Source organism: Dermacentor variabilis, chromosome 10, assembly GCF_050947875.1.
Source record: "Dermacentor variabilis isolate Ectoservices chromosome 10, ASM5094787v1, whole genome shotgun sequence".
Taxonomy (NCBI): Eukaryota; Metazoa; Arthropoda; class Arachnida; order Ixodida; family Ixodidae; genus Dermacentor; species Dermacentor variabilis.
Window position 1 is genome coordinate 65,057,164 of NC_134577.1, and position 25,023 is coordinate 65,082,186.

General features: G+C 44.7%; 1 protein-coding gene across 3 annotated transcripts in view; it reads right to left on the reverse strand.

The window, feature by feature from the left end:
• LOC142560656 (KICSTOR complex protein SZT2-like) overlaps window positions 1-25,023 on the reverse strand; it is a 276,101-nt gene that overhangs the window by 232,290 nt on the left and 18,788 nt on the right. For 2 of the 3 annotated variants that reach the window (XM_075672893.1, XM_075672891.1), the window contains exons 9-17: window positions 20,003-20,142; window positions 18,246-18,394; window positions 15,800-15,890; window positions 13,040-13,219; window positions 9,894-10,040; window positions 7,634-7,708; window positions 6,728-6,928; window positions 5,094-5,208; window positions 2,228-2,397 (exon numbers count right to left, since the gene is read on the reverse strand). In XM_075672893.1, the coding sequence (XP_075529008.1) occupies window positions 2,228-2,397; window positions 5,094-5,208; window positions 6,728-6,928; window positions 7,634-7,708; window positions 9,894-10,040; window positions 13,040-13,219; window positions 15,800-15,890; window positions 18,246-18,394; window positions 20,003-20,142 (1,268 nt within the window). The remainder of the gene's footprint in view (window positions 1-2,227; window positions 2,398-5,093; window positions 5,209-6,727; window positions 6,929-7,633; window positions 7,709-9,893; window positions 10,041-13,039; window positions 13,220-15,799; window positions 15,891-18,245; window positions 18,395-20,002; window positions 20,143-25,023) is intronic. The other variant, XM_075672892.1, reaches the window with a different exon arrangement.

Below are 25,023 nucleotides of genomic sequence, written 5' to 3' on the forward strand. Positions count from 1 at the left end.
AGCCCGTAAAAAAAAACAAAAAAAAAACAAGAAGTAAGCCGCAAAGCACTTACGTCGCAGTGTTAATGATACTGGATCTTGTGGTCTGCAATATTCTAGCTCGTCGCAAATCCATCGCATCTTGTTTTTAGGGCATCTAGAATGCCTTTGGAACTCGCCTTCACTCATGTCGTACGCATCACACCGTTGCCTCTCGTCGCGTCGTTGTCTTTGGCCACCGCTCGCCAGCAACACAACCAAAGAAGCCAACACAACCAAAGAAGCCAACACAACCAAAGAAGCCACTACCAGGATCCCTCTCGTCACGCACACCAGCACGAGACTAGCAGACGGCCACGGTTGCCCTAGCAACCCTCAAGATCATGCTCGCCACCGTGCGCGACCCTCAAGCAAACCACTCCTCTGCGGTTCCTCTCGTACCAGACGACGGGTTCCTTTTCAGATGATTTACAACCTGTGTGACAACAACAAAATTTGTTGTCACGCCCACCAGGGATGACGACTCCGAAACGCCGACCAATGGCGTTTGTGAGAGCGAACCGGTCCCAAAGTGAACCATTACAGAATATGGCCCGTGTTCACACAATACGCTTCCCAGGTGTTACATTTCTTTTTCGCAGTCCCATGGAAAATGTGTTAGAGGGTTCTACTGTACATTAGGTTCTGTAGAAACTGGGTCGAGGATTCACTGCAATTGCATTTGGACGTTAGTATGTTTTTGGCGTATACATACAAACAAGGGTTTATGTACAGCGCTGCTAATCGTATCGAGACATTAAGGTGGTGAATTGCATATGTGTGATTAGCTCATAGCAGCTAGTTAGTATTACAGACGCCGACCGTTTATTCGGACCTTACGGGGACTGCAGAAATGTCAGAATAAACAAGTGTCTGAAAAAGCAGATTAAGAAAAAGGAATGAAATCCTTTATTTCCACGCACTTATTCGGGCTTGGCAGTAGGCTTGAAGAAAGCGTGAATGCGCCATTGCACGCTGTTCCGTTTACGCACAATCAGATAAGCCTGAATCTCAAAGAGAGTCGTACGGTCACTATAGGCGGCTAAAAGCACAGTCACTGCCTGTACACGCTCCACATGTGACGGCAGCTTAGCACATGGTGCGGCATCTTCCGACTTAGAGTCATCGTCTGGCGGTGCAGCAGAAACCTGACGAACGATCTCGCCGTCGTCAAGTTCTGCGCATGTCAGTACAGCAGAGCCAGCACCTGTAAAACTGTCAAATGAGGTGATGTCCGGCATCGCAATGCAACCACTGCGCAGGTCTCGGCAGAACATTTTCCGCGTCGGTAGGGAGCACACCAGAAGGCGACAAATCTTAGGCCTCCCGGCACCCGCCTGCTGGCATTGCCCAGTGCAGTCTGTGCGGGCACTGTCGGCGCCATTAGACACTTGACAGAATGTTTCCGTATGCCGCGTTGGATCACCGGAATCTCGACACAGCACACAAAGCAAACACCACTATGCCGACAAACCAGTCGCACACCGAAAAACCAGTCGCACAAACGAAAAACGTGGCCTACTCGCTGCGTCGTGCGCGAAGAAACAAATCAGCTGCTGGATTGTCTTGACGTGGTTTACTAAGCTGAAACCAGAACTGCTGTAGAGCGACTCTATCGAACCAGGCAGAAACGATGATGATGAGCGGGGATTTGCAGTAGCGCCACTTCGTGGGGCAGCAAGGAGGCTCTGTTCAAAACAAAAATGACGTTCAGCAAGTCGAACCATGCACCGGTCAGAGTCGGTGCATGTTGCTCTCGATTGAGTTGGCTCAAGGAGTGTCCGAAAAATCAGACGTGAGGTTGCAAGGTGTCCGAACTTTCAGCAGTTGTTATACATTATGGTCTATGGGGAGAATGGCAGTGCCGCAAAGCAGACCGAATAATCGAGCATGTACGAATTTTCGGAGTCCGGAAAATCAGTCGGCGACGGTACATGCTCGTCTATGGCCTACAACTATGGGCGATTTCACTTGTGTGCCCAGAAAGCACAACAGAAAGATATTTTCATCCACTATGATGTCTGACACTTGGCTTTGTTTGTAGCATTCCGTAATAAGTGACTGGAAATTTTTCTTCCAATCAAAGTTCGTCCAGAAGCCTAGGGGAGGTTCATCAATGCTGTCTGCCTCTTCCCTAAACAATGCTAACTACACAAGGAATGGCAATTTCCCTGAACTCGAGTCCACTGGGAGGGTGCACACAATCTACCTGATTAGGATCCTTTCAAGGGGCTTGCGGAAGAGGATGCAGCAGCTGGCCTTGCGGTAGGTCCGTGGCACAGGAGGCCGGATGCAGAGGCCGCCATCTGAGTGCGCATCCTTGGCAACACGCTTGCTCAACTCCAGGCTCAGGATCTGCTGAGTCAGGTCCTTCACAATCTGCAAAGGCAACCAGAACCGACATGAAATGTCAAAGGCAATCTTGAGAGCCAGCTCCTGCTCATCCTGATGACCTTTCGCTTTAATATGCGAGTGAGAACCAAGCAGTAACTTTTCAAGCAGTCCAAAGCACAAATTGAATTATCTACTGTTTGGTTTGTCGAAGACGCACGGTCAGCTTTGGCCTGCACACAGCCTTTCCAGGACACACGGTGATTGCCAGCTCAAGATGCAGCGAGCATGAAAAGCAAGCAAAAAAAAAAAAAAAAACACAAGTGACAAGCAGGTCATAACAACATTCTTCATTTAAACTTACTCACTTTTTTTTTCATTTTTACTGAACACTTACCGCAAGTGAACATTTACCAAGTGCAATAATCACAAATAATGACAAATAATTGTTATTGTTGTAAGAAGCAGGTAAAAAAAATATTGTCATCACAATGGCTGTCACAAATGATCCAGAATGCCTTCATTTTTCTCAACTTTTCCGCGCACCGTGCTGCGCGTTAATTTTTATCGAACTCGACTGTTCTGGCCAGACACTGACTGCCATAAACAGCCAGTACGATTTTGATCTGGTGGAGTCTGGCATCTGGCGGAGTCTGGAATCTGGTGGAGACTGGCATCTGGTGGAGTCTGGCAGCTCTCAGGCTAGCAGATGACAAAAAGGAGTCAATGGGTGCTCACCACCACCTTTGTGGGGACCTGACATGTTGCAAAAGAGTTGCTTGAGGACTTTTACCTTGCCCAGCCAATTGGCTACAGCAACTTTAGGTCTTCATGATTTCTAGCATTATCTTCTAATGTTTGGCTGCACCTTTTCACCTTAAGAGGTGTTGCGATACGAGCGGTGATGACAGCTTGCCGCGCTGTTATACATGCATGCTATCTGCATTGTGTTCCACACAGGTTGTAGACACTCATTCCCACACATTGCAGTGCCTTTTGGCTTCATTTTTCTCTGGTGGTATCCATTTTCAATTCTCTCACGTACCGTATTTACACGATTATAAGTCGACCCATTTTTCTAAATTTGAAAATCTGAAGAGGGGGGGGGGGTGGGGGGGGTCGACTTACAATCGAAACCAAAACATGGCACCGCCAAAAAAGCAAGACCAACGCGAGCTACAGCGTAGCTACAATTTTATGCTTGCTCTATGGCCCTACCCATAGCTCTTCACTATCCAGCATGTTTTTTCGCTTTTTGGAAGGGTTTTTCAACATTTTTTATTACAGTGCACACAACACTCATGGGGGGGTGTCGATAGTTGATGGAAGCGCCGCTGTTCGATTCACGGTGGCACCTTCAGAACGGCGGTGCTTGCGGGTAGCATCGGGAGTTCGTGGAAGAGCAGACACCGCTCACGGGTTTTTCTCAATAGTTTGACCAATGCCTCCTTTACTAGATGCCTGCCGCGTCGCTAGTCTTCCCATTGGAGCGGAGGTTCCCGTAGTTCAGGGTAGTCGCGGAGAGACGGCGCTCGCTGCCGACGCACTTCCGGTTGCGGAGGAAGTGATGATAACTAGGCTGGCACACGCTCGACCAATGGCTTGACGAGAGACCGCAGGTCTAGCCTCCGGGATCGCAAGAGACGCCGCTAAAATCTCAGAGGCAGGGCTACGTGATTTAGGTTTGCAGCAGCCACCGCAGCTAGTGCTCGCAGCCGACCCGGGTGGAGTGGAGGAAAGAGGAGAGGAGCAGGAACCAGCTTCGCAGCTCACGCGGCAGGCATCTAGTAAAGGAGGCATTGGTTTGACCAAAGGCATTGGTTTGACGCATTTGATTTGCCTGCCAGCTACGTGCTACTTCCATGCTTCTTCAGTCGTCATGAGTGCTCCAGGCCCACTAATCATTCGGCCCTCGTTCCCAGCAGCGTTCAAGAGGGCTGCCATCCTTTACACCAAAGAAACAAATCACTGCGCAGCGGGACGCAAGTTTGATGTTTCTGAACAGGTGGTGCGAAAGTGGCGACTGCAGCGAAGTGAAATTTCCACTTCTGACGGCAAGTGAGGAATTTCCCACGTGCCAAAGTCTGGATGCTTTCCAGAGCTGTAGGCCAAGCTTGCGGCGTACGTCGCTTAAATGCATGATCGGTCCCTGCCAGTGAAGTGTGACATGTTCATAAAACAAGCCTGGATCTTCACCTTTTAAGGACCTGCTCCGCCGTGAGTTCGAGTGGCTGGCGGCTGAAGACCGCAAACTTACGCCAACCGGACCTTTCAAAAGAGCCTCCCTGACAGCTGCGTGCGGTTGGGTGCATTCGGCATGAGCTGCTGTTCCACAAGTTGTCGTGGTGCAGCCGCTTGCCAAATGTGGAATTTCGCTGGACGACGACACGTTGTGGTGCCGTAGCAGCACTGACAATGGCAGAACTAGTCAAGACGAGTAGTCCAGTAACCATGTCAGCTACTAATAAATTTGCGTTATCGAATGCTCCCTCGTGTATGCTCCTTTCTTTTCTTTTTTTTTCCTGTCACGCGATATGGGGGGGTCGACTTGCATTCGAGTCGACTTACAATCGTGTAAATACGTTATATGCGGTGATTATATATGATTTCCGGGAGACCCTTTACTTGACACCACACATTGCACAGCTACTTCGAGAAGCTTGTCAGGTATGCAATTACGTGTGCACGACCACCTGCAACCATCACAACGACACAGACCTCATCTGACAGAATCGTGAACTCACAACATTGCGCTGCTCTCCAGGTGTGCCACCCAGGAAGGCAAATCGGATCACCACACAGGGTGCCTTGTAGGTCACCCGAGTCACATAGAATGACACTGGCGGCTTTTCACCTTCCCTGCAAATGACACGACATTCAGCACTTCAATAAACCCTACAAGTTTTACTGCACGAATGCGAGGTATTACGTAAATGAAGAGATACAAAGTCCTGAAGTCTTAACAAATCACGAGGCTTTCAGTGTCTGCTGGCAAAAAGAAAATTTAAGAAAGAGATTTAGTAAAGGCCAAATACAGTCATACTTTGATATGATAAACATGGATATAATGAGTTATAGGATGTAAGAAAGTAAATAAAAAATTATGTTGGTTATGCTCTGATTCACTGGTATTCTCCTGCTACAAGGTAACCAAAAATTCAGTATTCAACATGGTGTCGGTTATAGCAAAGCAAATTTTTGTTTGTAGCTGCCTCAAAATATGTATTCTAGGATATATAGATACTTCACTTTATTTTTGGAACCTGCACAATTCCTGCAGCACAGCCACTTACCCCTAGCACTGATGCATAACAAAAACTGAAATTTCGGACGCCACATGGGGTGCAGAGCACGAACTGCGCGTGCAGTGCCGCAATCAGGTCAGCCATGAACAAAAGTTGCTGCCATGTCGACTGACACAGAACTGCCACTTCATGTGCAGACTCACGGTGAAGCAGCACTGATTAGGCCTAGTGGCCTAAGCCATGCAGCCAGCAGAGCAGCTGGTCACATGCTGTCGCCGGAAGCTCGCTGCCAGTATGTTCGCATTCATGGGTCTTATCGGCAATCAAGCATGAGATCAGATGCATGGGCTAGACTGACGGCCATAGCAGAGGGATACAAATCCACGTGCAGTTCCCTCTGTGTCTGATAAGTCTGTCTGTGGCGTGCACGCTTTGGCCAGGGGATAGGCTTCATTGGACCGCAGCTGGCAAACCAACCTGCCAATACCACGCGATAATACCGGTCGCATAGCTGAGCGCTTGCAGAGCGCATGTATGCAATTTATTGTTTTTCCTGTGCCTCATATCGGCACTGCAAGTTGTTGATGGGTCATCAAAATCTGCAGGAAACCCTTCGATGGCCCATCAGAGGCACCCTCTGTTTCTGTTTCTTTCGCATACACTTCATGTCGGTTTTTTTTTTCCACCAATATTTGCATGTAGGCTTATAAAAAATATAGGATATTATGAAGGTATTTTTGTGTTCGACGCGACTTCATTACAACGTTCTTCGACTATATCACATTTGTCTGCTTGAGATGCTCTAGCAGATGCAGCTTACAGAACTGAGATATCTGTTTTTCATGCACAATTAGATTTGTAAACTTCACGACATTTCTTTTCTTCAGCTTACTAATTTTCGGCAATATTTGTGAAAAGTACGAGGTCCTAAGTCAAAATTCTGCTTCGTAGCCTCACCAGAATTTCACTTGTTCTCTCAAATGCAGCAAAACTTCACTGAAATCGGTCCGGCAGTTGTCTCATAAAAGCATTTCTGTGTTTTACGTGCGGTACTTCAACGGGGAAATTGAAAATGGAATTGGCCTCGAGCAAAAGCTTCCTCTCGAGCGGCGTTTGAAGGTGACCGCCCTCACCCGAGGAAGGTGACATAAGAATGGCCGTCGGCCAGCACGAAGCTGGAACGATCCCGGAGCAGGGCCAGCAGGCGGTGCAGGGCCTGGCGGCACTGGACAGAGTCGTAGCGGCCGCTGCTGTTTGGCTGCTGCAGGTGCTTGGGCAGCGGCAGGTCGTGCTCTAGGAGCATGCCCACACGGTGCATATGCATCCAGCGCTGCCTGCACAGAAGTAACCGCCAAAATTTTCAAACAGGCAGCACCAATCAGTAATGGGTGCTGCTGTGAATAGATCACAGGCACTGATCATCATTTAAAAAAACTTACTGCGATTTGATAGACACGGCGTCAAGTGTTTTCAGAAGCTAAAAGAAGGAACAAGAACCAAAGAGTGGCATGTTTTTTGCATTTGCACATAACTAAAGAAATTGAGGGGGTTGATTTGTTGTTCAGTAACGACCGTATGAACCAGACAGACAATGAAGGTAAGAAAGGCGTAGGGGAACTGTTTTTTTTTTATATTGAAATGTGTATTTAAAAAAAAAAATTAAATGAAGGTGGAAGAAAAAACAACCTGCTATCAATGGAAGTCAAACCCTAAACCTCTGCATGACTCATGCAATGCTCCGCCATTTGAGCTGGGGCAGCAACTTTTACCCCAACCAACTTTCTTCATCACCATATGAGAGTCTAGTTTGGCATTGTAGAAGGTTAACTTAATTTAATTGACTAATGCAGCTCAGACTATTTTTCTATTTAGCGTCCCATTAAATTCGAGGCTTTAGTAGTGACATAACACTAACACTGATCTAACTAGTCACAAAGAAAAGAAAGAAAGCTCCCGAAGTAACGCTCAAAACAACAGTCGTCATAGCTGGTTTCCAATAAACTGCTGGGAGGTGAACAGATGCCAGTCCAGGAACCCACCAGATGCTGATGTCCAACATGCACACTGGCTTCCAGAAGGCCACAAAAGGTGCGTATGCGCTGTTGTTCTTCACACTGCAAACCAAAAGAAATAACCAGTCCCATCACTGCTTTCCAGCCCCCGTATTTGAAAGTAATGCGAAAGGTAAGACGGCCAGTTTGCAACCATTTCTGTAGGAGCTGTTGCAACTAAATTGACATAAATTAATTAATTCACTCCAAAACAACCAATAAGTCAGGCAGCCTATCCAAATGCTTCCCTGAAAAACATTCAAATGTGACAGCAGGGTGGTGCTGTATCGTTACTATGACAACTGCGATAGTAGCCGTATAGAATGTCTACACTGCACCTCGTGCACAGGCCGAGCTGACCCGCAGTATTTGAAATAAACAAATACATACAAAGTAAAATGCTATCATGAGGGCACACCCTAAGAAGTTCACCAGCAGTGCAGGACACTAGTAAAGTGTCCAGAATTAATGAGATTATCTAACTCCTTAACGGGCTCCTCAGGCATCCTTTTAGAAACCATGTAAACCTGTCCAGTGAATTTCACGCAATGCAGCCATGCATGTTGGCCACAAGAAATTGTACTGCACCAAGTGAAGGGCTGACATATCGGGCAAACGGTTAACGTGTCCATTTTATCTCCAAAAAGGCTAATCACCACTATAGTCTAGACTTGTATACAATGAATGACATGTAATAAATTACTTGCAATCAATTACGTGTATTCTTGTAATCAATTTTTCAAGTTCTGTAATTGATATATTACATTTTTACTCGGTAACACTCGTTGTCATTCTATTACTTTTTTTTAAGCAACCAATTGCATGTAACCAGTCACTTTATTGATGAGACAAGCTGTAACGCGCGACGCAGCTTTGAGCACTTGAATTTGGTGGGAACCACTGCACAACACCCACAACTGTACGATGCTGCAGCCTCACAGATACACATGTTGAAACAGGCAAACCCTACACTCAGTACTTGTTTCCTTATCGTAAAGGCAGGTCACATGGCCTGTATGGTCGATGCTGCATTCACGACATGCCAAATGTCAAAACACTCATGTTCTGTGAGCTCAGACTTCACTTTTTCCATTGTCATCTTGTAGTTTCTGAACTGTTAATTTCCCTGTTTGGTGTTTATACACCACAATACTGCTCATCTTTCCAAGCACGCACACTGAGCGAGCTCTCAATGTCGCAGCTGATGCCCTCACAATGGAACATGGGAAAATGGCTAAAGAAAAATTTTAAAAGTCACTGTTATTGAAGATAAACAACATGCGAAGAGCTGCAGAGGACGCACTGAAAAGGCCAGGCCAGCTTGTTCTATTTGCTGTGCTTGTGCAGGGTCAATAAAATTTGGGAACAAAGTAACGTAAAAGTAATAATTTCCTCTTATCAATTGCTGAATTACTTTTGTGGGGCAGTAATTGTTGTGGGGCAGTAATTGGTCACTGTAATGAATTTTATTTTGAATTGTATGATGTAATTGTAATCGGTTAGTTTTTGTGACATGTACAAGCCTGCTACTGTCTGTATCAAAGCTGCCAGATACACCAGATATTAAACAGCATTTGAGTGCAGTAGAACCTCGTCATATTTCTGGCCACTACGATGGGAAGTGGAGCAAGCACTTCAACATTTTTGCTGCCCGACAACATAGGTAGCACCGATGTGCAAATAATTTGATGCATATGGCTCATTCTATTTGGTTTCTCAAGACCTCAGCGCATACCGATGGACTAACTGTACAATCGCCGGCCAGTGTCACAGAACTTGGGGTAAATTTTAACTTGGCCACAAAGGTGCAGACATGATCACTTGGACACACTTCAGCTTGTGGGATGACACCAGCAAACGATGCGTCTTCAACCATGCTTTGGAAACTTCTCTACATGTTTGGTCGAACATGTTCCATTTCTCAGCACAGTATCTCTGAGGCACTTTCTACATTTAGGCGAGCTAGCATTTTGTACACAAGAGCCACAAATGCTTCTTATTTGAACAGTTGCATCATCTCTTCCTTTGTTGCCAAGAATGTGCCCCACAGTAACTGGCATGCATCTCATGTACACTTGCGAGAATGGGGTGAAGGGCGAGAATGGGTCGCAGCTGGCAAAACAGAGTTTGGACACAGCACAAGGATTCAAACAATGCTATGTGTACCAAAACATTTACGAAATGCCTTGAACCTTACATGGGGGGACAAATAATAGCAGTTGAACCGGTAAGATGACTCAGCACTCACTTGGAGGAGAGGACCGGATGGCCTGAAGAGTTAGGAGGCATCACAAACACAGGGACACCATTGCGGAAACTTTCAGGCACCGAGTAGTACACGGGGTTCTGGTTGAAAGAGTGCAGGTGTACCAGGAGCTGGTCTGTGCTCGAGATGCTGCAGGAACACAAAAGCTATATAATGTGTTTGTCACTTGATACTTTTTTTTTTCTCAGCAACTCTTCTTTTTATTATTCCCCCCCCCCCCCCCCAAACAAACCACAAGAAGCAGCTCTTATGGCCACTGGACACTTTGCATATGACTATGGGTGTCACTGGACCCTATAGTGAGGCTTCTGTACGTTTGTTTAATGAACCTCAGCCAATCAAAATTTTTATTGAACATCTTATGCACTGAATATTTTTTATACAACAAAAACATTTGAACTGCATTTCATATCGGCACTTAATGACATTTCATATGGCTGAGAAACCTAGCCTGCCACCATAAATGAAAACTATTACTTTGGGCAAAGAATGGAATCAAGAGGTGACATTTAATGGGCAAGTAATTTGTGTAAAGCACATCAAATAGAGACTGTAACTATGGCTAATGTTGTTCAGTTTGCCCAAAATGGCACCAAATGAGTGACATAACTTTAAGGCTTAAAATACTTATAGTTATTTCTTGCACCCCACATCAAAATCAAGTTAAATTTGGGGCTTTGACATCCTAAAATAACATACAGGCTATGTATGAGAGATGCCCGTGGTGATGAGCGCCAGATTATTTTCAGCCGTAGGTTGGCATAGTCACTCACGAGTACACTTTCACTTCCCACTCGTATCACAGGCATGACATGGAGTACATAAGCGTGGGACAAAGGACAATTGAATGCATGAGTGAATGCAAGTATAAAGGGAAATGAGTGCCGGTTAATATGGATTCGAATGAAAGTCAGTGACGGTGATCTTGAGTGGACTTAAGAGCGAGTGTGAGTGACTGTTGGCCAGTGTGCATAGACACGAGTATGCATGTAGGTGAGTGCCGGTGAGTGAATGCAAGTATGAGTATGTGTGGGTGCCTGTAAGTGTGAATGGTAGTGACAACGAATGCGAGTCAGTGCAGTAGACTTCCGTTAATTTGACTCTGGATAATTCCGATTGTTCAGTTAATTCGATCCCGACTGAAGGTGCCAGCCGGCGCCCATGCATTTCTATGGGCCCAAACTTTCATTATTACGATCCTAAAATTGGCCTTCACCGGATAATTTGAACTTAACCCACCCTTTACTGGCGGCGTTTGTCTCAGAAGAGCTTGAGGGACAGTGAATGTGTTCAAAACAACGTCATTGCATATTGAAATTGCCTATTTTCTACCTGTCCCAGCAAGATTTCCAAGCAATACTGGTAGCTCACAATGCATGATTGCGGTATTTATTTGATTATAATGCGCATCTACTTTTTTTTTCTATTTCTTTAAGAAAATTTGGCCGTAAACCGCATTCGCGACGCTCGTATGTTTTGCCGCGTAACATGGCTGCGTTACGGCAAAGCTGACTTTAGGAAACCGGCTGCCACTGTGCTGCACATATAAGACCTTTGGCCATTTTTCTTGCTAAAAAATCGGGTGCGCGTTAAATTTCTGCTCTTTTTTTTAACTTAAATGCTATCTCTATGTAAGTTTTCTACTTTGGACACACTGGAAGAGGGCTTGCATTTTATTCAGGGGCATGCTAGTATCAAGTATCAGGCAAATACTGGCAAACGAATCAGCAGTGCGTTTTGCCGCTTCTTCCGCATCTTGTTTAATTCGACTCGCCGGATAACTCTATCAATTTCGCCGGTCCCGCCAGGGTCACATTAACGAAATTTGACTATTTTCGGAGTATGATTGGGAGCGAGTAGGTATATGAGTATATGATGAGAGTGAGTGCACATGAGTGCAAGTGAGCACATAGCCTGTGAAAATATTGATAAGCATTGACTTATTCTGTCAATCTGTGATTTCAACCAGCTGGAGTTCTTTAACGTATGTCTAAATAGAAGCGCACGAGTATTTTTTCATTCCATGCCCATCAGCATGTGGCTACTGCATATAAGAATCAAACCCACAACCTCATGTGGGGCAGAACACCATAGGATCATTCCTTGCCATGTGAATAAGTTTTTTTCAACTGTCATGGATTCAACTGAGAAATCTGAATGCATTGGCGATGCGAAAAGTTGTGTTTCACATTTCATTTCATCCATAAAGACAATTTTCTTACCATATGGCTGGGCTTACACTTTCAGTAAAAGCCAGCCCACAAACAATGCTGGACATTGGTAGGTTCAAATAATTCTAATATAGACTTTATATAAATATACATATATCTACCAGCTCATTTAAATTTTGTTTCATAGCCTTTTGTTTCAGTAGACGAGTAAAAAAAAACTGAACCTACCAATTTTGACTCCACCTTCCCGTACCAGAATTGCATATTACAAGTGTGAAATAAAATTTATTTCAGTGATAAGATCAACTCATTTACTTCCCAAAACAAGCACTACAAAAATCAGACATGTGTCACTGTCTCAAGGTAGACTTTGGAACTGGCTTTTACCAAAAATGTAAGCCATTTGATGGGAAACTTTTTATGGATTATATAAAGTGGGAAATGCAATTTGGCGTGGCCGCCAACACGTTCAAACTTCTTTCAGTCAAATCCGTGGTGGTTGAAGAAACAATCGTTCATTTACTGAGCTCCCATAGTTGTTTTGCACACATATGGGCACAGGTATAAACCTTTTCACTGCATACAACACAGGAACCTTCACGGCTTCCGGTTTTGTCCACTGACACACAGCCGGTTAAATTTGGTGGACAAGAAAGATAAGCCAAGTACCACAAGTGTTCTAGAACAGAAGCCAGCAGATTTTTAACACTATTCTCATGCACATAACCACAATTTTACCAGTTTGCCATATATATATATATATATATATATAAACACTTTCAGTCTTGAAGCACTATGCAATTTTTTCTAAATCTGAAAATGTAAAAAAATTGCCATACAGTACATGAAACTAACTTGAATACACACTTTTTTACGGCATAGTAGACTGCATGCTTGCTGCTGCTATGGTGTGTGCAAAACCGGCTGTAAGAAAAGGCTGCAAAGGGCAGTGCTTACTTTTTGAGCGCATTCCAGTACTGCTGGGCCACCATGAGACGGAAGGGGCTGCGGGTCTTGTTGGGCTTGAAGTACTCGCATGTGACGTCGTGCAGGAAGTCATAGCTGGCCTCCACGCACACCTCGAACTTGCAGCCCGCCCGCTGCTTAGGCTGTGAGCCACTCCCTGACGAATCTCGACTGCAGGAGTTGACAGCAGCCACTCTCAACTCTCACTAACTATTTTATCGACAACTCTCACTAACTATTTTTATCGACACATTGGATGCATGAATATCGTTTCAATATACTTGCAATGTCAAGTGTTATTGGAGATTGGTCACTAGTAATAAGTCACATTTTTCACTATCTTGTAAATGATTGCTCCCTTCTTTCACACACAGTGAAAATAGTAACTGACTGCTCTATCGAGTATTTAATAAGCAGTCACCTTATCTAGCAAACTGACTGACTGGTTGATTGATTCATTAATTGACTGATATGCTTGAACATCCAAACACAACACACAGGCTATGAGAGGCAGCACAGTGAGGGGCCGCAAGCTCTTTCTATGCAGTAGTACCATCTTTTCCCAATTACAAGCCGCACTTTTGTATGAGCCACACCCCCACACTTTCTGTGAGTCTCTAAGAAAAAACATGGGTATATAAGTTGCACCAGTATATAAGATGCACCTATTTTTAATTCGGTCTGCATATTAAAAATGAAGCACACAAGTTCAGTAATCATGAAATGCCGTACTTACCCATTGTGGGGCACTAAATTTCCGAACACAAAATTTTTTACGAGCTGCCTATTCTAGCTTAAAAAAAAGAAAACCTAGACCCACACTCCTTTTAGGCACAGAAAAACACACATTTATTGCACTTCACTCAAATGAATCGAAGGTCTTAACCTCCGATGCGCTATCAAGAACTTCAGCCGCTTCAGCCAGCGGCATCTCTAGATAACTATCATCTGCCCCTGAATAACTTTTACACAATGTTGTAAGCACCACGCTGGCATTGCCTCTGCGGCGTCGCGTGCTCTGGACGAACATGAGAAGGATCACAACGCACCTGAAGCAGTCTGAACATGTGCATATAAAAAGTGAAACAGCAACTGGAAGCTGGAAGCGCAGCTACTTCTCGTGCGGGCAACTGATGACGATGCGGTGGGACTAAGTGGCGATTTTTTGTAACAGGTGCATTTCGGGTGCCACAACGTATGAGTAATAATCTGTGGCACTCTTTACTTATTTATTGCTGCAGTTCGATGGGTTTAACCTTTTCTTTAGGAAAAATTAAACTAACAGTAAACTAGTACGCATGATCTTTCGTCGCGGAGGCACCTATATTAACCGAGGCCACACTGGCGGCCTTCACTGCCGCTGCCGCGCTACCTACACAGCGAGACCCAGGAGCTGACATCTGCAGCAACGTTTCGCTGCACATTTAGTACAAAATTCAATCTTTTCACAATGCTGCCATGCATATTTTCTTGGACGCATAAAAACAAATGCATGTAGGCCTACTAGTCGCACCAGCACACATGACTTTACGCATGTACAAGTTGCAGTTGTACAAGACACACTGACAAAAATTTAAGAGAAAATTGAGGAATATGTAATTCTTTAATTTATAACCAAAACATGGTACAAGAGCATTCTTGCACTCAGCCTCCATCGATATGTGGCCGTCATGGCTGGGACTCAAACTTGGGACTTTGTGCTCGGCGTTGGAACATTATGGACACTAAGTCACTATGGCAAATAAGCAGGCAAATTGTAAAACACACATGATAACTTTGAGCAGATTAATTTGATGGCAACCATTGCTGCCAGGGAGGTATTTTCTTTGCATCTCTGCAAGAAGGGTCCAGCTAGGAAGATCTGTGCATGAGGACGTCTAGACGCAGGCTCAACCAGCTTTAGAGCTTTTTTGTGGCACTGGCCTTAAGGAAAAACCAACTAATAATAATGCAGTTGACCATATAAGTGACCATTCCATTTTAATTATTTTCATTTACTGAGATTCTACCGTATATGTTAAGTGTGCTTCATGCTTAAAAAGTGGCTACAGAGCAATTGCGCATCCCACTTCCATGTAATTATGCATAACAGTTACTGTGATCAGTTATTTCCTGTTCATATGTCAATATAGCCTGATGCTACATTTACTTTGAGACCTGCACCATCTTTGGCAGCGAGACAATAGCCACAAGAAATCACACTCTTGAATTATTATTTGTAGGAGGTCTAATAACGTCTAGCTTGCATTTAATTTGTCCACAACAGAACATAGAGAGCACCTTCAGTAGTTTGTCTGATGTCTTTGCAAGGAAATATCTGAGCAACATTTCAACAACAATGGAACATTTCAAGGACTCTGAAGGGATCTCGCAAATAGCAGGCAGCATCTTCAATTCTGTTCTTGTATGGAATAACATATTTGAGACAGACAGGAAGCAGCACCCATAACAGTATAGCAAGCACACCAATAGTAACTATGTCAATGGGGTTAACACACAATAACTTGGTATTTGGACTCCCACTGTGCAAAATACAAATGTAAAGCAAGATGCAAAAAAATAAAAGGTTGTTACTTGTAACAATAAAAACCAACATGAAATCATGGCAGCATTTAAAATGGCATTATCATTGCCAACAAATTCTCAATTGTATAATCAAAGAGAGCATTCAAATGTTACTGGATTAAAGATAATTGTAAATGATCTTCAGCAGAAAATGCTTAAAGAAAATTCACAAATTTCACAACTTACTTCTTGCTCGACGACTGCCACGGTACCATGACAACATACTCGATGTTCACATCGAACTTCCACGGAAGCACCAGCTTGATTTCCAGTTCTCCTAAACAAAAGTTACAGAAAAAGAAAAAGGTTCCTGCAAACTGCTGTTGATTTATGCCCTGCAATGCAATTTACCACAAAAAGGCAATCGGAATAAAACAAAATGTCATCAGGTACTGTTATGGCTCTTCATTAAACATACTGTTATCGCTATTCATTTGATTGCACTTGCTTGACTAGTTCTTGGCCTATCAGCAATAGCTTGCTAATTTAGTACTACTACTACTATTACTGCTACTACTACTACTATTACTGCTACTGTCATTGTTGTTAAAAACCAAGGAATTGGAGCCATCAGTTTGAAAGAAGTCACGCAGATACCATCTGAGCTTTTTGAGCCAGGTGAAATGATGGCACAGTGCTTTTTGATCCGTGATGTGACGACAAAAGCATTTCACATATACAATTGACTTCCATTAATTCAACCCTAAAGGGACCGACGAAACTGACTGAATTATCTGGCAGGCCAAATTAGGCAAGATGCAGAAAAAACGCCAATACACACTACCAATTCATTTCACAGTATTTCCCAATTACAACACACCACCAAATCAAATGCACACCCACTTTTTTTGTGTTCACAGTAGAAAACTAATGTAGAAATGACGCATAACTCCTAAACAAAAGCATAACTCTAACGCGCAACCGATTTTCTGGCAAGGAAAATGGACAAGGGGTGAACATATGCTGTGCAACAGTGGGCGGTTTTCTAAAGTCAACTTCACTGCACAGTTTTTGAAAGTCAGCTTCGCCGCAATATATTGGTGTTATGCGGTAAAGCACACAAACGCCGTAAAGGCTGTTTTGGCATCGTGTCCGATTACACCGTGCAAGCAATTTTCGGCCCAATTGCCTTGAAAAAAAAAAAGCACGTGTTAGAAACAGAAAAATATCGTAATCAGACATTGTAAGCGATGGTTATTCTTTGAAAATCTTCCTAGAGACAGCCAAAAAAAAGGCATTTTCAACAAGAGATGACGTGTAAAAATACATTCACTGTCCCATAAGCTCTTCCAAGACAGACGCTGCCTCTAAAGGGGGTCGCTATCGGGGTCACCATAGAGGTTATGCATGTGTGTGCTGAATGGTCAAGTTCAGATTACCTGGTGGAGGCCAATTTTAGGATCGAAATAACGAAACTTTGGGCCCATAGAAATGCATGGGCACCAGCCAGGACTTTCGGCCAGAATCAAGTTAACCGAAAAGTGAAACATACCCGATTTGAATTAACAGATGTTTACTGCACATAGTTTTTGGAATCACCAACATAGGCAGTGCATTTGCATATGCTACAAGCACATTAGCTCCCCACCACACTTACACAACACAAGTTCACATGTTATCATGCAACATGTATGCTATCATATGTTGCACTAAAAACACTGGTGCGTGTGAAATTGCAGTGAAATTGAGGAGACCTGCCATTTGTTTGCTGAAGTTCTGCAGCTAGGAAAGTCATGTCTAATACAATCAAACCTTGTTATAACAAAGTCACATCTATATAAAATATCATACTATATAAAAGTTTGCAATATGGTATATACGAAATAAACGCAAGCATGATGCTCTTGGCAAGTCAGCAGAGATTGGCGGCCCATCAGGTAGCTCTCTGCACCAATACATAGCACGTAAACAATGCTACATTACAAACATGCACTTTGCGCTGACGTTAATATGCAGCTGTGTAATCGGCATAATTACACAGGATCGGTACATTGGCTTCTTGGCTGTGGGCAAGCCAAGCTAAGCCATTCACCAGAACTCAAGTGTATCCAGAATAAGTCCAGAGGGATAGACATTTAGGCCAGTCAGCACTTCAATAAAAAAAAAAAAGGTTAAACTAGCGTGAAACACGTGGAACAGAAAGAAAGACAAAGACATGAAGAACACAAGCACCTTTTTTTTAGGGACTAAATCTATCAAGTTACTCTTGATACGCATTAGTCCACCTGACCTTTTTGCTGTCAAGATGCATAGCGTAGTTATTTTTGCTAGCAAACAAATGTTTGCTTTGCTGTAACCGACATTTCCTCAGATTTTGCATTTCTAGTTTCATTATAAGCAGCAGAATGGTTTTTGAAATAAAGCATCAACAAACATGATTTATATTTACTTTATTATATCCTAAAATTTGTTACATCGAGCTTCTTTATAACAAGGTTCAACTGTACACACACTCCAGCTGCCCGCTGGTTTTCGAAAAGGCCATCATTCACTTTCTACTCAGAATTAGTATGACGTGCATGAGACCTACCAGCACATGAAAACAGCTAGGAAATGCCTCCACATGTGACTGCATGGTAATGTGGTCATACTCAGGTGTAGAACACATGTGGATGCTGCAACGGCAACTGACCTTTGGCCGTAGAGATGCTCCGCAGGGCGTAGCCTTCACGAAGCTTGCAGGAGAGGACACTTGACAACGACGTGTTGAGGCTGCCGTCTGAGCTCTTCTTGCGTAGCTGTGGCATACAACCTTGGTTCGGCTCAAATGCTGTGTTGCCCCTGCAAGGAACCATGGCAAATCAAGACAATGGTACTCAATCAAGGCAGAAGCAAGCAAGCAAGCAAGCCAGCGAGTGAGCGGTCAAGTGAGTGAGTGAGTGAGTGAGTGAGCGGTCAAGTGAGTGAGTGAGTGAGTGAGTGAGTGAGTGAGTGAGTGAGTGAGTGAGTGAGTGAGTGAGTGAGTGAGTGAGTGAGTGAGTGAGTGAGTGAGTGAGTGAGTGAGTGAGTGAGTGAGTGAGTGAGTGAGTGAGTGAGTGAGTGAGTGAGTGAGTGAGTGAGTGAGTGAGTGAGTGAGTGAGTGAGTGAGTGAGTGAGTGAGTGAGTGAGTGAGTGAGTGAGTGAGTGAGTGAGTGAGTGAGTGAGTGAGTGAGTGAGTGAGTGAGTGAGTGAGTGAGTGAGTGAGTGAGTGAGTGAGTGAGTGAGTGAGTGAGTGAGTGAGTGAGTGAGTGAGTGAGTGAGTGAGTGAGTGAGTGAGTGAGTGAGTGAGTGAGTGAGTGAGTGAGTGAGTGAGTGAGTGAGTGAGTGAGTGAGTGAGTGAGTGAGTGAGTGAGTGAGTGAGTGAGTGAGTGAGTGAGTGAGTGAGTGAGTGAGTGAGTGAGTGAGACCTATGGTTAGACGATGAAACGCAGTCACTCGGTAAAGTACACGTGTCAATACGCATGCACGTACGCTTAATTTCAGCAACATTTATAACTTGTCTAAAAAGAGTTTTCATCACTTACCAGGAAACTGTCAGTCGCGTACGCACGACGATATACCTATCAGTTTACTGTCGAGCGAGTGAGTGAGTGAGTGAGTGAGTGAGTGAGTGAGTGAGTGAGTGAGCTGGTGGGCAAGGGAGTGAGCGAGAAAGCAAGTATGTGTGTAGGCTAGTCAGTGAGAGAGCACGTTGTTAGTGCGCAGGTTTGTTTACTGTACAGAAGATATTTGTGAGCTTGAGTGAGCGAGCAAGCTCGTAAGAGATTGAGTGAGCAAATGCAAAAGCGAGTGAGCAGCCAAGTAGATGAGTTTGCAAGAAAGCATTTTGTTAGTGCAATGGTTCATTCACTTCACAGATTTACAAGTGTGAGCAAGTTACAGTGAGAATGAGTGAGTCACTGAGTCGACCAGCAGGCGAGTGTTTTGTTACACTTCACAGATAGGCCCATTGAACAAACTCATTCAGCCACATGTCAACACAAGTTTTCAAAGCGCAGATAAGGAGCTGTAGTCTACATCAGATGACCGAATGAGTTGCTGAAGTTAAGTGGAGTACTGATGACTGAGTTTTAATCCTCTTACATCTCTTTGTGCAGCAGTACATAAGTGTTGTTCACAGTTAGGACATTAGGCATTGAATCTCTAAAGTCACAATGCCTTGGATATAAAAAAAACTGACATCTAATGCGCGCACCCTTCCCCCTACTCGTGGGAAAGGCATCAGACTAGCAAAGAGGATATTCCTCTCACAAAGGTAAAAAGGCATAAAACAGCATTAGAGCAGCTGTGCTAAGGCTATAAAACAACAATAAGCACAACGAAATTGAACATTTGTCAACAGCAGCTTTGTAAGTCACCTTCTGACCCAATAACCAATGTCTGTTCTTACTAGCCATTGAGCTCACTCACTTGCAAGCCAGCAGCTTGTACTGCATTCCGGCGTCTTTGGCAAGCTCTAGTCGCTGATTGATGAATTCCTCCTGAAAACTCCAGAAGAGCAGTGCCCTGTGGAATATGTTCTCTGTGCCTGTTGACCCTTCGATTTCGTCCTGGAAAATAAAAACCCGTCAAGCATGTTTGTAGCCTGACCTGAACACAAAGTTTCACTAATTTGAGTTAGATAATATCAACACCAAAGCACAGCATTGAAATGAGCCTCACAGACAATTTAAGATGCTATGGCAGACTTTTATGACACATTCTGCAATGCCACTGGCAAAACTGAATTACCCATTAGGAGCTGTTTCTTGTAGACTGTGGGGAGCACATGCATCCATTCCCTACCCTGTACTCATGTTGTCGCGTTCACATGTTACGGATGCATCGAGAGCTGGCATACACAGGAGAAGTGCACTATGCCCCCTCCCGGTTCTCCCTCACTCTTGTGACGCGCGCACCCTTCCCCCTACTCGTGGGAAAGGTATCAGACTAGCAAAGAGGATATTCCTCTCACAAAGGTAAAAAGGCATAAAACAGCATCACCGGAGGGACTCCTCCTCTTTAGCGCCCCGATCTCGAACCCGCCGGATAGTAAAACAGTCAATGACCGATTTTCCGGATGCCCGATTTTTCGCACATGCCTGATAATTCGGACACTTTCACAGCATTGCCACAGTACCCCATAGAGTCAATATATAAAAACGTCTGAAATTTCAGACGGAAAAGCCCTTCGGCATCAGATTTTCTGGTTAAAAACAGCATTGAACGAAGCCACCACCGCCACCACTTTCCTTATCCAGCCGCCTCGAACACGCGCTATTGCACGCAGATCCGCTGACAGCCATAGCCCCCACCATGGCAATGCTAGGCCTAGCTACTTCGACAAGCGACACCAAGCTTCTTGTTGTTCGGTACCATGTCTTTCATTAAAACAATTCGCCGCTGTTAGCAATGGTGCCAACTTCGCCTTTGTAATCCCCGTCGATGGCTTCTAAGCTCAGAAAGCAAAACGCGTTGCATAACACCGGGTCCAAAAAGTCACCTTCGCCTCCATACAGTTGTGTTATGCGGTGAAGCATACGCGAACTATTGCGGTGAAGCATACCAAGAGTGGGAAGAGGCAATCGTCACGGGACCACAGCAAGTATTCCATAATTATAAATGCATGCACCTGCTGTCTCCTGTCACAGTATGAGCACTTACACACCTAACAAGTGTACTGGCAGGCCTTTGGAGCTATTTCGGACGTCCCTGTGGCAATTTCAGCCCTTGGCGGCAGTAAAAGGCATGGATTTGTTTTTCTCAAACTGCCCGATTTTTCGGATGCCAATCATCTCGAAGAGCTACTTGGCGCTGGCACAAGAGAAGTATGTGTGCGATTGCTACGAGATGGCTACAACATTGGAGTGCTGTGCTGGGAGTTTGAATTTCTGCCCTAGCATCCAACATGTAACTCTTTCATTTTCTGTATGTGAGCTATTTCAGCAAGACAGTAGCACCCAGCAGCCATGGTCAGTAAAGTCTAGGGAGGTTTGCTAAGAAGGCTTCACTTTAAAAACAGTGACAATTACTTTTTGTCGTGATTCAATGTGGCCTACAGTTCTCATGCTAGGCAACTCGATCAGCTGCAAGTCCGTCAATGCTGTCAATGGGCAGCTGCTCATTTTTATGGTTCCAACCCACTCCCAGTTGCTTTCTTCCTCATGAGGCACCGTGTACACCAGGTATTTCATGCCAACTAGAACCAAGCTATCAAAAAAAAAAAAGAAGGTAGTACACCTTAGACAAGTGAAACCCACAGCACATCGTTCGTAGTCATTTCTTGAAGGGTAATTAGTTAGCAAATTAGTTATGTTTAATTAACCCCACAAAGCCTAAACACCTTCACATGCAAAATGAAAAAAAATTAAGACAAGTTGGTCCCATTTATTTCTGTCCATTAAGAGTATATTGGTATGAAGAAAACAGTGAAATGATAATTGAGTAAAAGTTATTTAGTATGGTAATTACTTAATTAGTAGTTGAATCTCGTTAATTCGAACACACTTAATTATAACTTTTGGTTTATTCGAACTGATGTCATAGTCCTGTCAAAATTATGTGCATTCCAACGGGTAATAACGCCCGGTAATTCAAATGCACAAGCGTCTGCGATGGTTTTAATTCAAACATACCACACTCCGACAATGCTCTCAGCAGCCTGCCAAATTCCACGGCGGCACCTCAGACCAGCATTGCTCTGACCTCGCCATAGAAGAAACGCCAGAAGAAATCGCTCAACACTGCACGCGAGGGGGGGGGACGTGGCTGAAATTTCACCCTCTCTCACATGGCAAGGTTGCTGTTTCTGCACTGCGCTGTAATACCCCAGCCACACTAGCAGAAAAATGCGCAGCGCGGGAGGGATCAGTCCTGGGACGATTTTTCATGGCTCGCCGTGGCACTGAGGGGGCCAATAACCGGAAGAGACTAATAAGAGTGGCCCCTACAGTGACGCACATGATAAACTGGTATCACACAGGCCTGCCTGACCGCTCTATTCATACTCGCATCTAATTCAGCTGGATCGCTTGTTTCGCATTGTTGTCTGCTCGTGTCAGCTCTCGCTCGCGCTCATTTTGGTTGGCATAGTTGGTCTCGTTCACACTTGTTTTTTTGTTTTTTTTACAATAGCACGTCTAAACCGAGACGTCCCAATGGAAAGGTTGTTGGAGACAGTGTGTCATATCCGATTCTGCATGACAAGTCAGACGCTGAATACAATGACGTGAAGGCGACACCCAGTACCTCATTTTCCGCGTCTTTTGAACACAACGACACCACAACAGAAGGGAGCACACCAACATGATTACAATCAGCAGCAATGGCTTTGTCATCTCGATAAGACATGATTTGTGTTAAGAAAGCAGGATGAAGAAGGTAAACACAGTGCCAATCTGTCGGGAGACGAAGGAAAAAACATGCGAGCATGCAGAGTTATGTTGGGTTATGTTCATGGGTCAATCACATAAAAGATAATAGTGTTTAAAGAACTTCATTAGGTGTCTCTGAGCACGCTCTACAACTTCTTGACTGTGACTTACGCCCTAAAACAAATAGCGCCAGCGTGGAGACTGCACTAGCGCCGTCTCCACACCGGCGCTAGTGCCGCCAATTTAGCCTGCTCCTTGAAGTTTCATTTTCTGCCATTATCAGGAAGCGAGCGTAGGTTGGCATGGACAGTTTCGTGGTCCTCACTCGCTGGGTGCTTGCGCACCACAATATTTCACAACTCTCACCATTCGCGCATTGTGCTATGGTGTGCAAATACCTCAAAAACAAGTCCTTCTTTTAATTTGAACATTTCTTAATTTGAACTTATCTTAATTTGAACAAATTTTTGGGCCCCTTCAAGTTCGAATTATCGAGATTTCACTGTATTTGATTTGCTCTATCTATGACCAAAACTCCCTCCAGCACTTCAAAAACAGTAGTATGAACTCTATGTTGGCTTCCAGTGCTTAAATTGGGGTTGAAGCAATATTTGTTTTAGGGCATAAGTCGCAGTCAAGAAGTTGTAGAGAGTGCTCAGAAACACCTAATGAAGTTCTTTAAACACTATTGTCACGTGGTCGTGACGTCAAAGAACACAGTGGCAATACTGTGAAAGGCAAAACTAGCTTTTATTGGGCGAACCTGTGCCCACAAAACAGGCTACACTTAAAGCACAACGAGAGCAGCGAACACAGTCGGCGATCATCGAAAATCTGATCAACGGGTCAAGCGCGTCAGCTTTTATACATCAATCGTCAAATGCTCCAGACTAATCGCTGGGACCCGCACGCCTTCCACAAAGTTCTACATTATTCGCGTCGCACACACATGCAATCTGATAACACAAGTTTCGGTCACAGACAGTGGATGGCACCATCGATAACATTCCAGAAACTTCCCACACATGCAAGCGCATCCTGCGCTGTGCGATAACATTTGTTAGGTGGTGAAACGTGTCACCCAATAAAGACAAGTACACGTGTCAATACCCCCCTCTTAAAATGCATCGACCCGATGCTGCAAACAAACGAAAGTAATAAAGAAAAGCATTCGTAGCAAAGAAAACAAAAACAAGGAAGTTCGTCAGCATGCATAAAAGGGCTTCAGACGCACTACGTGGACCACTTCAGATCGTGCCCAGCGCCACTGTGACTGCGAAATGCCGTCTGGCACGACCTCATAGTCCAGTTCACCAACACGTTGGATGATCTTGTAGGGTCCGAAATAACGTTGCAATAGTTTCTCACTGAGTCCTCGTCGATGTATTGGGGTCCAAACCCAAACACGGTCACCGGGCTGGTACTCGACGAAGCATCGTCGGAGGTTGTAGTGTCAGCAGTGGGTACGCTGCTGGTTCTTGATCCGTAGGCGGGCGAGCTGTCGGGCTTCTTCGGCGCGCTGGAGATAGGTAGCGACGTCAAGATTCTTCTCCTCAGTGACGTGCAGCAGCATGGCGTCGAACGTTGTCGTCGGGTTCCTGCCGTAAACCAGCTTAAACAGCGTGATCTGTCTTGTTTCTTGCACCGCCATGTTGTAAGCGAAGGTTACGTACGGCAGAACGGCATCCCAGGTCTTGTGTTCAACGTCAACGTAAATTGCTAGCATGTCGGCGAAGGTTTTATTCAGGCGCTCCTAAAGACCATTCATCTGTGGGTGGTAGGCAGTTGTCCTCCTGTGCCTTGTCTGACTGTACTGAAGAATGACTTGGGTGAGCTCCGCTGTAAAGGCCGTTCCTCTGTCGGTGATGAGGACTTCTGGGGCGCCATGTCGCAGCAGAATGCTTTCGACGAAAAATTCTGCCACTTTGGCTGCGCTGCCTTTCGGCAGAGCTTTAGTTTCAGCGAAGCGGGTGAGGTAGTCCGTCGCCACGATGATCCACTTATTTCCGGATGTTGACGTCGGAAACGGTCCCAACAAGTCCATCCCGATCTGCTGAAAAGGTCTGCAAGGAGGCTTGA